This window comes from Spodoptera frugiperda, chromosome 13 (assembly GCF_023101765.2).
Source record: "Spodoptera frugiperda isolate SF20-4 chromosome 13, AGI-APGP_CSIRO_Sfru_2.0, whole genome shotgun sequence".
Taxonomy (NCBI): Eukaryota; Metazoa; Arthropoda; class Insecta; order Lepidoptera; family Noctuidae; genus Spodoptera; species Spodoptera frugiperda.
This window is the reverse complement of record NC_064224.1, coordinates 9194091-9208339: the sequence shown is the minus strand read 5'-3', so window position 1 is coordinate 9208339 and position 14249 is coordinate 9194091. Positions and strand designations below refer to the sequence as shown.

At 32.8% G+C, this 14249-nt stretch overlaps 1 protein-coding gene and 1 long non-coding RNA gene across 2 annotated transcripts in view; both read left to right on the top strand.

Moving 5' to 3' along the window:
• Nucleotides 1–5026, top strand: part of LOC118270235 (alpha-2Db adrenergic receptor) — a 432810-nt gene extending 427784 nt beyond the window's left edge. Inside the window, exons 6-7 of the mRNA XM_035585689.2 lie at nucleotides 1246–1384; nucleotides 2549–5026. Coding sequence (XP_035441582.1) covers nucleotides 1246–1384; nucleotides 2549–3127 — 718 coding nt within the window. The 3' untranslated portion in view covers nucleotides 3128–5026. The remainder of the gene's footprint in view (nucleotides 1–1245; nucleotides 1385–2548) is intronic.
• A 7852-nt stretch (nucleotides 5027–12878) lies between these two features.
• Nucleotides 12879–13924, top strand: LOC118270673 (uncharacterized). The gene is made up of 2 exons (XR_004783243.2): nucleotides 12879–13254; nucleotides 13790–13924. It is a non-coding gene; the product is annotated as an uncharacterized LOC118270673 (long non-coding RNA).
• Nucleotides 13925–14249: the final 325 nt, after the last annotated feature.

The following is a 14249-nucleotide window of genomic DNA, read 5'->3' as shown; positions in this document are numbered from 1 at the left end:
GACTAGTTTCAAGCCATTCTAGAGGCTCATATTCGTGAGCAGCATACCGCGATACATGGCGCGGCGATTGTCGCGCTGCTACTGAGTAAGCCGATAAGATAATAACCAATTTAGTGTGTCTCACGAAAGTTTGTGATTTTAGTTGTAAATGTAATTATTAGACTAGTTTCCGGAGACTCGTTTGTTGATTTGAAAACAAAATTTTTAAATGTTTTCTTATTTGAAAACAAAATTGTTTTCAAATAAGAAAACAATTTTGTTTGTTTTTATTTTGTTGTGAAACCATCTATAGTCTTAAATAAGGACCTCTATACAACGTTCCCAACAATTAAGACCTTAAATTTATTTATCAAACTTAATTTTCTTATAAAATACTCTTTATAATTTCGTTATAATAGATAAGGAATGCAGGATTTTCTACATTCCACCTCTAAATATTCCTTACATTTAGATTTTTTTTTTGTCTTGTTTTTGAGATTCTTCATCGAATGTCTTTGCTTGTTTGTGTAAACAAATTAATTTATTATAACTTCAAGAGTAACAATTATAAATAATTTTGTATTTAATAATTAAAACTCAATATAAATAATTGAGTTTTTTTACCAAAATTTCTGTTTAATGAGACATTAACCTCTTGTCTATCGGTATATGAGACACAATAGAAAACACTTTGTGTCTCGCGTACACCTACGTTCCCGACATACTACGGGTTAAATTTACCCCTTCCTAAAACTAAATGACTCTATATAAACCACCACCCTATATAAACCATCTCTCTCCGTAGTCGGCCCCTCATGACTGAGGATCGTGGTCATCCTTGGATTCGCATTTGGAGCGAATTATTTGTCTCCAACAATTTCTGTCCATCGCATCGTGAACGAGTTGGTGGAACCCGACGGTAGACGATATCTTGATCTGGTCTGCTGTGCATCGCGTTGGTGATCGGCCTCGTGATCGTTTGCCCTCTGTATTGCCGACTATGATGAGTCATATAAACAACTAGCTGCTTCCGCGCGGTTTCACCCGCCCTGCTTGGCTCCCATTGGTTATAGCGTGATGTTTTATAGCCTATAGTCTTCCTCGATAAATGCGCTATTCAACACAAAAAGAATTATTCAAATCGGACCAGTAGTTCTGGAGATTAGCGCGTTCAAACAAACAAACAAACAAACAAACTCTTCAGCTTTATAATATTTATTATATTATATATTATATAAACAATAACATATTGTTATTATTTTCCAGCGAAAGCCAAATATCAACAATAGAAACACCACAAGTGCAGATACCTACAGTGACGTGCGAGCTCGCGTCAGACATATCGACGAGCGAGGCTGGGGACACCATACCTCCACCGCCCGACGAACGGAAAGATACGCTCAAGGTACGCTAAGATTTGGCACAAATGGGCCACTGACCACAACCATCCTCCTCAATGACCTCAGATTATATTATGATAAGATTTTTATCTTAAAACTTGACCAGACAGAAAAATAAATAGAAGTTGTTGTAATAATTTATATGTAAAAGGCTTTAGAACACTTTGTGGGTTTCGAAAACAAAAATTGAAAAGAAGGGTTGGGTTCGGAATTGACGTTTTTTGCATGTATTATGCAACCAACATTTTCAAATAAATTCATATTAACATAAGAAACAATATAACAAAAATCTTCAAATACATTTCAGTCTCATCTCACATCTAAAATAATCTCATTTCAAAAAACATTAATATACTAAAAAATAAAACAAACTTCAAATCTCATCTCTCATCAAACACAAGAACTGACCACAAACTGCGACTAAACAAACGAAAATCCATCAATACCTAACAAGCAGACCCTAGGTCAAGTAAATTCTAGTCCATCACTTAGAACCTAACCTAACTGTGATCTGTGGCTTTAACTTAGCCAAGTTAAAGTTAACAAGTCTTCGAACTAAGATCAATCCTAACTTCGGTTGACTTTCAGTCAATTCTCCAGTTAATTGTTTGTGGACAAGTCAATGATTAGATAAACAGGTGGAGTTTCTGTTTAAAGTCAAAGAATAACATTAGCACTTTTTTGTTCTTTAGATTTCAAATCCAAGTTTGGCTATTGCCAGTTAGTTGTCAAGGCGTTGAAGATTGGGAACAACTGAGCCTAAATGCACATTAGATTAGCATTTTTGGTTTTTTATGAGTTCAAAGGCAAGTTTGGCTTATAATGAAAATGTATAGTCTTCTATCACACCAATAACGACCTAATTAACTAAATAATATAACACCTTTGACAGCACAGTTAGCGCGGTGGCTGGGCAACAGGTTGCTTTTCAACGTGTCGTGGGTTCGATTCCCGCATGGAACAACTCTTTGGGTGATGCACAGATTGTTTTTTCGGGTCTGAGTGTGAAATTGTATGTTTGTAAACGCACCCACGACACAGGAGAAAATCCTTAAGTGGGGCAAAGTTAAGAAAAAAACAAAACCTTTACTTTATTTGTGTATGCCAGCTCCATTTTCAGAGACTTTAATTCTGTAATCTACAAAACTAATCAACCTTTCCCTCCTCAGGTTGTCACATCAGCACAAGTACAAAAAAATCCACTGGCTTCCTGTCCACTGAGGAGTTCAACGCTCTCAGTGAACGGCGAGCTTCAGCTGCAGCAGACGAGGGGCAGAGCACCCAGCGTCGCGATAGATGCTGACATGGTCTCCGAGATGGAACCGTCATCATCAGACTCAGGAGTAGTGAGCCGCTGTGGAGGCGTCAAACCTCTAAAACTCAGAATCTTCAAAAAAACAGACAGAAGACAAGAAAAATCTCAGCCAAGCAAATCAGAATTAGAACCAGCGTTACCAAAACCACACAAACCTAGAGATCCAGAGAGAGAAAAGAAGAGATTAGCGAGAAAAAAAGAGAAGAGAGCTACTTTAATTTTAGGGTTAATAATGGGCAGCTTCATAGCTTGTTGGCTGCCATTCTTCTTCTTGTATATACTTAAAGCAGCTTGCAGAAACTGTGTGATACCTTCGAGCGCGTTCGCGATAGCCTTCTGGCTAGGATATATGAACTCTGTGCTAAATCCTGTGATCTACACCATCTTCAACAAGGATTTTAGAAGAGCGTTTAGAAGAATACTGTTTAAGTGATGTTTAGCCTACGTGTGCTGTTACCGCTGCGTAGCCAACAGGATCATGATGGCTCAGCAGAGGGCAGCACCGAATCTTTACAATGTACGTTGAAATGGACACTCAATAGTTATAATTAAATGGTGGAAGCGGTTCAGTGATACAAGGCGAATATAATTATACACTCTGACTGATATTATTTCAATCATCATCATTAAATACAAATATAATTTTATTAAACAATTATTTAACCAACTAATTATAAATAATGTCGAGACTAAATTTTTGTATAATTATTTATAATTGATTTAAAATAATTACGTTGTATTTATAATGGATATTGTATTGTATTTTCTACATTTGTATAATATCGGTCAAGCGGATAATTGGGACAACAGTCAATAGAACCGAAGTGACATAAAATTACGCTTACATATAAATAAAAATAGATCATATTTATCGTATCATAATGTCTAGATCAGCTTGTCAGATTTTTAAGCTATTTATAGAAATCCTATTGTCATTTCATACAAAAATATAGCTATTTAATAATATATATTTTAATTATATCAGATACGGCTAGAAACAGTTAAACAATAAATTATTTTAATGGAATAATTATTTTTAAACAAAACACTAATAGTGCCAACCCTAAAACTGTTTACAAATACATAGAATAAGTAAAATTAATTATAATAGAAAATATCAGGATACTAATGTACATTTTATTTTAAAGAATAAAAAATGGAATTGTAAATTATAAAAAGTACATAACTACTATAAAGTAATTCATTTCGTAGATTTTTTTAATATTCGTAGCTGAATTATAGAATTAATATATAAAATACGGAGAAACTGCAAAAACACTAATGGATTTGAAAAATTATACATACTAATCATAATAATTATTCCTTTAAAAGTACAATAAAGGAATTACATAGCTTTAATGTCATCAGATTTCGTAAAAATTAGCATTAGCTGAGTTCGTACCCAACTTCATTGTGGCGTATTAAGTCTAATCTTAACAAACATATAAAAGATGAATTAAATATAAATATATTGTATTTTGCAAATAATTTAATGAATAATTCTAAAAACACAACAAATAAACAATAATTTTGGACCTTTTGTGAGATATACTAAATTAATTATTACGTCTTTCGGATTCGTCGTGTAAATATTTGACGAGAAACTCGACTAGCTTCAAGCCATGCTACAGTCGCTGTGTTGTGTATCGCGGAATTCTGCTCATGAATATGAGACTCCAGCATGGCTGGAAACTAGTTGAGATCATGTTAAGTAATGATGTGAGTGAACCGAAAAACATAATAATTAATTTAGGACCTGATTCACGAAGATTTTTAGGTTTCTACTTGTCCAACCAATAATTTCAACTATTTACCAAATGTATACTTAATTGCACGTAATGAAATAGCAATTTAACTAATCATTACTGGAAAACTATGTTACTATAGTTACATACTATAATTATTATTGAAATTTTATTTCAATTTGCAAAAATACTATTCGATTTCAATACATCTATACTTTAATTGGCAAAAAACATTGCTTAAATCAAAAAATTAATGCAAAAAATCTGCTAAATAATATAATAAAAATACGCCACATTGGATTTGGGTCTTAGGTACTGTAAACTTGCTAGAAAAATCATTATAATAGCGTCTAATTAACATTTTCTTACATATTTATATATTTTCTTTAAACATCCCTTGAAGACTTACCCATACGCTTAAATACGTACAAAATAGTGAATTACCTATCCGTAGTTTTCATATAATTAGTTGCTATAATTATAAATTCTAACATTCACCATATAAAATATATAACATTTAAAATGATTTATTTAAATTATTATCATATTTTATAAGAAATGTTCCATTAAAAAACTGTTGAATTTTGTTGAAATATTTTATGGAAAATAGTTTAAATAAAATAACATTGTTATTATTTTAGAAAATTATAATATTGTTGATAAAAATCGAACTACACTATCTTCTGTTATTAATTTTAAGTGTGTATTTTGTTTTATTTCATAATTATTACAATGTATAAATGTTTATGTATAATTTCTCATAAAAGTATAAAACACATTAAAACAAATATTCATTTAAAACTATTTCAATCACAATTACTAATTACTAAAACAATAAAATAAAGCAATCATTGTAAAGATGCGGTGTTAAAATGTGACTGAATATTTTGTGAAAGTAATTTTATAAAGGTTTTATGTTTAAAATACAATAATTATATAACATTTAAAAAAGACAATTAATTATAACATAATTTATATAAAATTAATTAAACAATTATTTATTTTAATGTATAAATTATTTTGCAGGTTATATAAATTCTTTCACAATATAAACAGTATTTTGTAGGTTAAATATATTTTTAAAAATAAAATAAAAAAATGACTGTGCCTCTGTGCCTATCGACAAGCACTACACAACAATAAAATGCACTTATTTGAAATATTAATGTAAATAAATACACTTAGTTTAATTTTCCTTGCGTCAAAGGATTTTATTCAACCAAATATTTGGTGGATATTTGTAAATCATAATTTTAAATGTTTTTTAAACAGCGCTGGCCGCTTTAATATAGTTTATCGTTTTAAGTTTTTCATGTAAATATGTACTTATATATAGATATGTACTGATACCTAGTTATATATTAGGTTATATTAATTATAATATACCAAAAAGAACACCAAATACTTCCTGTAAATTTTTCTAATCTTATGAATATAGTAAAACAATTTTATCCATTAAATTTTAACCTTGTATAAAATTGTTTCCACTTAGCTTGTAAGGGTTATGTACATTTTAGTAAAGTTTAGAATTTTTCTATACACAGAATACGTTTTTAAAACTAAACTCTGGCCGTTTAAGTTAAAATTTTCAAAATTGACTTTTAGTTTTTTCGGACTCTCCATTATTTTTGTTAACCATTTTACCTATCAACTATACCTACGACTGATGATAGTTTTTAATAAAAAAAAATCTTTTTCCAAACCTAAATACAAATTGTAAATATCTCCTCAATAATTATTTCCAATATATCTTGTAAAATAATTATTAATGAACAACAACGACAACTTAATTCTAAATTGGTGTAGACTAGTTTCTTGGATCTTAGGACTTAATACTTTAATACTAAGTATTATATGTTTAAGTAAAAATAATAACATTACAACACCATTGCCGAAATAGTGAATAATTAGTATTTTAATATAAATTAAATTAAATAATTATTAGATATTAATTACGTACTGAATTCAAAAGCAATAGAGAACGTAGTTTTCTTTTCTTGTTATAATTTTTCACTATTTTAAAAATATTTCATATAGTCTTCCAAAGTGTGTGTGATTATCAAATAATAGTAGATATGCCTTTCCTTACTTTGTGTAAAAAAACTTTATTTTTATTTTACTGAGTAAAAAAATGTAAGATTATGTGAGAGAGTAAAATTACGGAGTAACATTTTTTCAAAACAATCTAGAACCCCACAATCTAGCACCGAGCCCTTGCTGTTTGTGTAGGTTCTATTTTTAAAGTCGTGTCATACGATTTTAGACCTTAAAACATTCTTCACACAACACTTTTTCGGAAATGTTGCGTGAATAATATATAAATTATACTATTATTAATGCAATAATTTAGTGATTTAATTTTAATGAGTGAATTATTGTGAAAAATTATTATTTAAGTGAGTAAAAAGTTTTTCAAAATACATACAGGTTTTTGTACAGTCTTAAATCTTGTAAAAAAAATAAAAATTACGCCATTACTACTTATTTAGTGAAAATATTTAGAATGTTTTTAAAAATTAAATAACTTATAGGTGGCTATCCTGTGTATTTAGTAACTTGTTCAATAAAAAATGTTCTAAATTAATAAAAAACTATTTATACTTGTAGCATAATAATCTATATAGTATTTGTTAAATATTTTAATTTTTAATATATGAAAAAATAAAAAATTCGGAACGCGTTACGTTTATATAGTTCTTTATATAAAAAATATAATTATAATTATTAAAATCGTCTAAGACTATACGATTAACTATTAATTCTTATCGACTCAAAATGTAAATGAAAAAATATACGAAGTACCAATATACAAATTTTAATCTTTACTTATTTGTTTTATTCCTTCATAAATTATTATACCTCCCAGAACATAGCATACAAGGTGTCTCAGTATAGTTAAGGATGTAAGTATGTATCTCTATGTACGAGCTACGATGGCGCTTATATTGTTATTTAATAATCATAAACCTCACAATAAATAAAGATATAAAAACACCCAGAATAAAATTTTATTACACATGTTGTTTAGTTTCCTTAATATCGCGGGTTCGATTCCCGTAGAGTGTTCTGTAATAACATATTTTTATTATCTAATGGATTTGACTGAATTATATTATGTTATTACTCCTAAATTAATAGTTACGGAGCTTATTTTCTTTTATGGATTGTCTGTATGTCTGTATGTCTAATTGTCTCAATTATCACATGATTATAATCAGGAAACTGAATACCCCATAAACTATATTTTTCCTACAACAATTCCAGTATAAACTAAATTGTTCCTTATATATAAAAGTGTGAACAAAACTAAACTGATATGGTCGAACAAATTCTTAAGAGTTTGTGAACAGTCTCCGATGAAAGTATCGGTAGCACCCCGCTGGGACGGGATTCAACGCCCGACTGTGCTATTTATATGTATAAGTAGCTAGTGCTTTTATAGCTAAACTAGATACTACTATACTATACTATTACACGCCTTTAATCCCCGAAGGGGTAGGCAGAGGTGCACGTTATGGCACATAATGCCAATGTACACCCACATTTTAAAATTTTGTAAGTCCCATGTAATAGGTGGTGAGCCTATTGCCATATACCGGGCACATTTCCAGACTCCGTGCTACCACTGAGAAATTTTCGAAAAACTGAAAAAAGAACAGTATAGTATAGTAGCCCAGTAACTAAACTAGATGTACATACATATATGTATAGGTAATATAACATAATATAACTGAGTGCACGGTTGGCGTGGTGGCTAAGCAACTGGTTGCCGTGCAACGTTACGTGTCGCGGGTTCGATTCCCGCTCGGGACATCTCTTTGTGACATCTACAGATTGTTGTCGTGAGTCTGGGTGTCATGTGTATGTGAACTTGTATGTTTATAAACACACTTACAACACAGGAGAAAATCTTAGTGTGGGACAAGGTTTTGGTTTTGTTAAAAACAGTTGTCACACTATTTTGCAACATGGTAAGGGTTCGATTCCCGCTCAGATAAGTACTTTGTCTTATCCACAAACTACGGCATGGAGTTCGGATACGCATCCAGAATCAAGACTGAAAAAAAATGTTTAAAAATACACCTATGAGGTAGAAGAAAGTCTTAGTTGTAAATACAAACTGCGAACAAATCACTAGTCTTACAATTTACAAACATACATGCCAACAAACTTAGGTGCTCGTAATACCTAGATAATCTAGGTACTAGATACATCTAAATACATTGCATCTGACTTGTCGAAACGGGGGCCAGCTTGATTGTTGAGGAACACTTTGTGAGGTCTCATTGGACATACGGACCTCAAGGAGAGGCAACAAAGATGACGTAAGTAATATTTGTTTTTATGGAATAGGAGGCAAACGAGTCACCTGATGGTAAGCGATCAGCGCCGCCCATGGACACCCGCAACACCAGAGGATACACAGGTGCGTTGCCGGCCTTTTTAAAAAGGAGTATGCTCTTTTCTTGAATGTTTGAAGGTCGTAAATAAAAGCAATAGTTAGTATAATAGGATAGTAAGGCATAGTTAGTAGATGACTATTTTTATTTTAGTGTCCGTCTGGTAGACTACTTATTTGAGAAACCTCAACGTACGAAAGTTTTTTTCAAATCTTTATTAGCCGGTTAACGAGCAGACAGATCACCTGATGGTAGACAACTGTCACCACCCATGGACACCCGAAATACCAGAGGCGTTATAAGTGCTTTGCCGGCCTTTAGGGGGTTAGGAATTTAAGGGTTGTTGGGGAATCGGGGATTGGGAAAGAGTTAATTGGGCCTCATTGAAGAGATATTGTTCTATGGCCGGTAAATGAGCAGACGGATCACCTAATAGTAAGCAATCACCGCAGCCAATGGATACCCGAAACACCAGAGGCGTTACAAGTGCGTTGCCGGCCTTTCGGAGCTTAGAAATTTTAGGGTTGTTAGGGAAGATTGGGAAGGAGGGTAATTGGGTCTTAATAGTTAATTATATAAATAATCCAATTATTTAGCTACTAATACCTAGAAATAATATTAATATACTATCCATCCGCAATACCAGTGTGTAGCCCGAGAAGTGAACGTGCGACCCCTGGGAAATGTCCCGTTAACTCACACACAACATAATTGAAAATACGATTCCAAATTTATGTTCGGCCCAACTAGGGCTAATGAAGTTTTCTCAACTTCCAACAAGTTCGGTCGGACGAACTTTGTGTACGTGTGTTCGTGTGTGTGCGTGCGTGTGTGTATGTGTGTGTGTGTATGACTTATGGATACCCAAGTTTAAGCAGGTTTTGCACGAGTATTGTATGGTTTATATTGCGTATGTACTAATCTAATATTATATGAAATTTCTATGTCACAATGTTAGTTACCGTACTCCTCCGAAACGTCTTTACCAATTTTTACCAAATTTAATATGCGTAGTAGGTCTGAGAATCGGCTACTATATATTTTCCTTACCAGTAAGTGATAAGGGTTGTTCACCCTTAATTATTTTTTGAAGATTATTTTGTTTTAATATTTTTATGAGTGGCTTTAACACATTGAACGCCATGGTGGTCACCGGCGACCGACGTTAGCGGAAGATTTGCCTTCAACAGTATTCTATTGTCAGTCAAAGACTACAAAAATACTATGGAACCCTATTTTTTACTCTTTCATCACCACTCAAATAATTTATAAGGCAAAACAACGTTTGCCGAGTCAGCTGATATGTAAATATATAAAAAGGTATTATTTTTGCATTCAGTATGTGATTTGTTCTTTTTTGGGTTTCTGATTTGTTTGGGTGTCTCGTGTTTGATATTTTTAGAAATTTGGATGTGGGGTATCTTTTTGTCTCGAAGTTGTGTCATTGATATTTTGAGAAATTCTACCTGCGTGGCCCTTCTTGAGATTGTAACCCAAACAATCAATATGTTTGTGTAGGTGCTCAAATTAAATTTTCATATGACAAAATTTTTACTGGACAATCCAGTGCTGGACTATTAGTCTTCTCTTCATAAGGTCAATTCACCATAACCCCACACTTGACAGATATATATAGAAGATTGCAGTTAACCGCTGTACACAGATAGATTTAATGATTACTTAGCTTTTTCTATAGATTTATTTATACAATACAAAACTCGTTACTAAGGATAATAGTTTAAGTAATCATTAAATCTCTCTGAGTGCGCCAGTGAGAGTCTGTAAATGTATTTCTCAAATGCACTCTACTCTTGTTCTACCCTATTTTCTTCCTTAAAATATACAATTGTGGGGCAAAGTTTAAAAAAGAAAAATTTGTATGCTCTATTCCTAAGTAATATAAGCTAAGCATATAAGTACAGGGACAACATCTAACTTAACTACTACTACTACAACTATCGCTAAAACGTCAGAATATCTAGCAAGTAAGTTATCATAACTTGGACTGACTCTAACTTAAGTTAAGTTAGATCGAGAATTATAACAAGTATCGTTAATCCTAGTTAAACCGTTACTGTTTGTTACTGTATATCATATTCTAAGTTATTCTAAGTTAAGTTTAAGTTAAAGTATGGTTTAACTGCTTAAGTTATGCTCTCAAGTTAAGCGTAAAGATTGGTATGGAATTTTACCTAAGTTCTTCGGTTAGCGTAAGTTAAAAACTTAAAAGTAACTTAGATTGTTATTCTCTGTAGAGGAAGAAAGATTTGCATAAAATAGCTAGTTTGAACCTGTTGTTTTCGTTCAGAGTGTGAGCCTAAAGACTAAAGAACTTGCAGCTAATCAATTCACATTGGTATAAGTCGGAAAACGAGCAGACGGATCATCTGATGGTAAGCAATCGTCGCCGCCTATGGATACCCGAAACACCAGAGGCGCCTCGCCGAGGCCGGCAACGCACTTGTAGTGCTGTTCTGTGAGGCCGTCGTATTACTCCAGTTTAGTAGGCCTATTCGTGTCGAAGCATGGCTCTCCCACACTTACACTACACGTGGCTAAACAAAGGCTTCCCCAATGGGCCATTCAAATCGGTCGGTAGCATGGCTGGGCTGTAACATATGGCTGATAATTTCTGTAGCATTGTCTATTTATAACCATTACATATAAAACCTAAGAAATAAAAAAAGAAAGCGAACCTTATTCTTACCTTAAGCCGTGTACAACTGTACGAAATTAAAAGCTATTATTAAATTAACCGACACCAACTTTGTAAACAAACATTTCGCAACAAACTTCACAAACAAAAACATTCGCGGAAAATTTTCGAAACTAATATCTGTATACAGGTTGTTTTTAAATATGGATTTGTTAAATTGGGATGTTTAAAAAAATATTAGATACATTTTTTTTTAATTTGTTAAGATTACGACTTAAATAACACGGAGATAAATATAGAAGTGGGAGGCCGTTACGTCACGTTACCCCATACAATGTAGTAAATAGCCACGATTTCGAATTTCAATTCACACGATTCAAACACACTCATTTCATACGATTCACACATTTCAAATTAGTGAATCGACGAAAGTATTTAATTTTGTTAGAAAGAAAATAAAACAAAATGCATTTCAAATGATTTAAAGAAAATACATTTCTAATCTACCAGTTGGACATTGAAAAAAATGCTCTTATTTATCTTAATCTACAAACCAATTAAAAATTCCAAACTTGACTTCCAAACCATCCTGTACAAAGTACACAGTATTGCAAGATCCATAGTTTCATCCTGTACACTCGGAACTTTGTAAAATTCACTTTGTATTAAGTTTGGAGCCATCCGCGTTGTATTAATAACTTATGAAGACCTTAGAGTGGGAGATCACAATGATTTATCATTTTTGACACAGCAAACTCAGTGTTTAGAACAATATTTTGGAATATTAATGAACTTTGATGGGTTTGGAATAATGGATGGGGAATGTTGGACTTAAAATTATGGAGATCATGCTTTTTGGGCCTTTTCTGAAAGTGTCCAAGGATTTTTCCTTTACTTAAATTATTATTTTTCTTTTAGTTTAAAATATGGTACGTATCGATAGAATTAGCCATTTGCAACAATAGTTATTGTGGCGTAAAAGTTGTAGGAATTGTTGTTTTGTTGTTGAGAATTGTTGTTGTAGGAAGGTGCAGAAATTTCATCATTCTCATACATTTATTGCTTTCTAAAGTTCTAGGAAACGTATAATAATGATCCAATTCTTTTTGTTGGTTTTGTTTTTTACTTCCTTTGAAAATATTTTGTGGAAGTTTATTTTTGTTGTGGTTATTTTTGAATGATGGTTAGAAAGAATAAAAAGTTCGATGCCCAGAAATAACTCAAGATGTAAAATTCTATTGAAGCTCCTGTTTTTGCAACTACTACAGTGTTATTTCTTGTAGCTCTAAAAGATTCTTGTCTTCCTGCTAGATGATCTTCATTGCTGTAACCCTAAGTAATCAGCTCTTTGTGATAGCATTCACGATTGGCTTTGACTTGTCACCTATCCACTCTCCATATCTATGCAGGTGACCAAAGTAGCAGTAGTAGTAAGTAATAGGAAGATTAAAAAAGTTACAAACACAGAAGGATTTAACCAACCTCCTCACTGTCACAGCCATCAACGTCATTGTCAAATTTGACACCACAAGTCACATCGCAACATCATCGCAAAGAAACACTATGGCGAAATCAGTTGGACAAAGTTATACGAAATTTAAGGAGAAATGCTGGTGACTGCACTGCCAATGGATGGAGTGATCTGTCCTCGGTCGATGGGCTGGTGTTTACATGTGTTTCTGTATTTGCGCGCCACGTTTATGTTGCTTCCCTTCTATATTTCTACCGTGCTTGTCTTGCCTCCCGCTTTGTATCAAAGGTAAGAACTTAATTAGCAAAGTGTAGAGACTAATAACAGATAGGTTCGCCACCACAGATAGGACCCAGTAGAGCTGACATCTAATCCAGAGCTGCGGACAACCTAGCTAGTTTTCCGTGGCTCCGGTTTGAAAAGCAGGAGTAGGAACGGGATAGTTTTTACTCAGTAAGAATTCTCTCAGAACTCACTCTCTCTAGCCTCGCCCAAGGCAAGAGAAGATTAGATGATTTATCCCCTCAAATTTGGAAGTCTTCGGGAGGTGATATTGATAAAGAATTTATGGTACACTCTCGTATTATCGTAGGCTAAAAGATCACTACATAGAATGGTATCTAGAAGTACTAGATACCGTTTTAATGGTATAAATACAGAAAAGTTATTAGTAAAAAAAAAATCTTCCATTTTGCCAAAAAACTAAGTCAGTCAGTAGTGTGCACCTCTGCACAACCCTTCGGGAATAAAAAGCATGACGATATAATAATAAAAAAAATGTCTTTTAGTAACGTAGGTAACAGTTTTTATGGCTTGATTTCAGGTTTGAAATGCTGTCAGTGTTTAGTAGTTCACTTGGACGATGACTTCGACCAGCATCCAGTGAAGCCCAAAAAGAATGACACGAAAGATTTGGACCCTCCCCAGAAACTATAATTACAATATCTTTTATTTACAATTGTTTTTCTTTATTCTATACCTAGTACTCTTGCCTCCTGTGTCGTGTGTGCATATACAAATAAATACAAACATACATAATATACATAACCACACGCCTATTTCCCATAGAGGTAGGCAGAGACAATGAAACGCCAACTGCTACAAATCTTACATACCTCTTTCGCTTCATCAACAGTCATCAGTCTTTTCATGCATGCTCGTCGTTAAAAATAAAGTCTAGTAAAAATATTTAATGACCATGTCTTGAAATCATATATTGTGTAGCACAGAAGCCTCAGTTTACTAAAATATAGATACGCACATTTGACATACGCACCTCACCA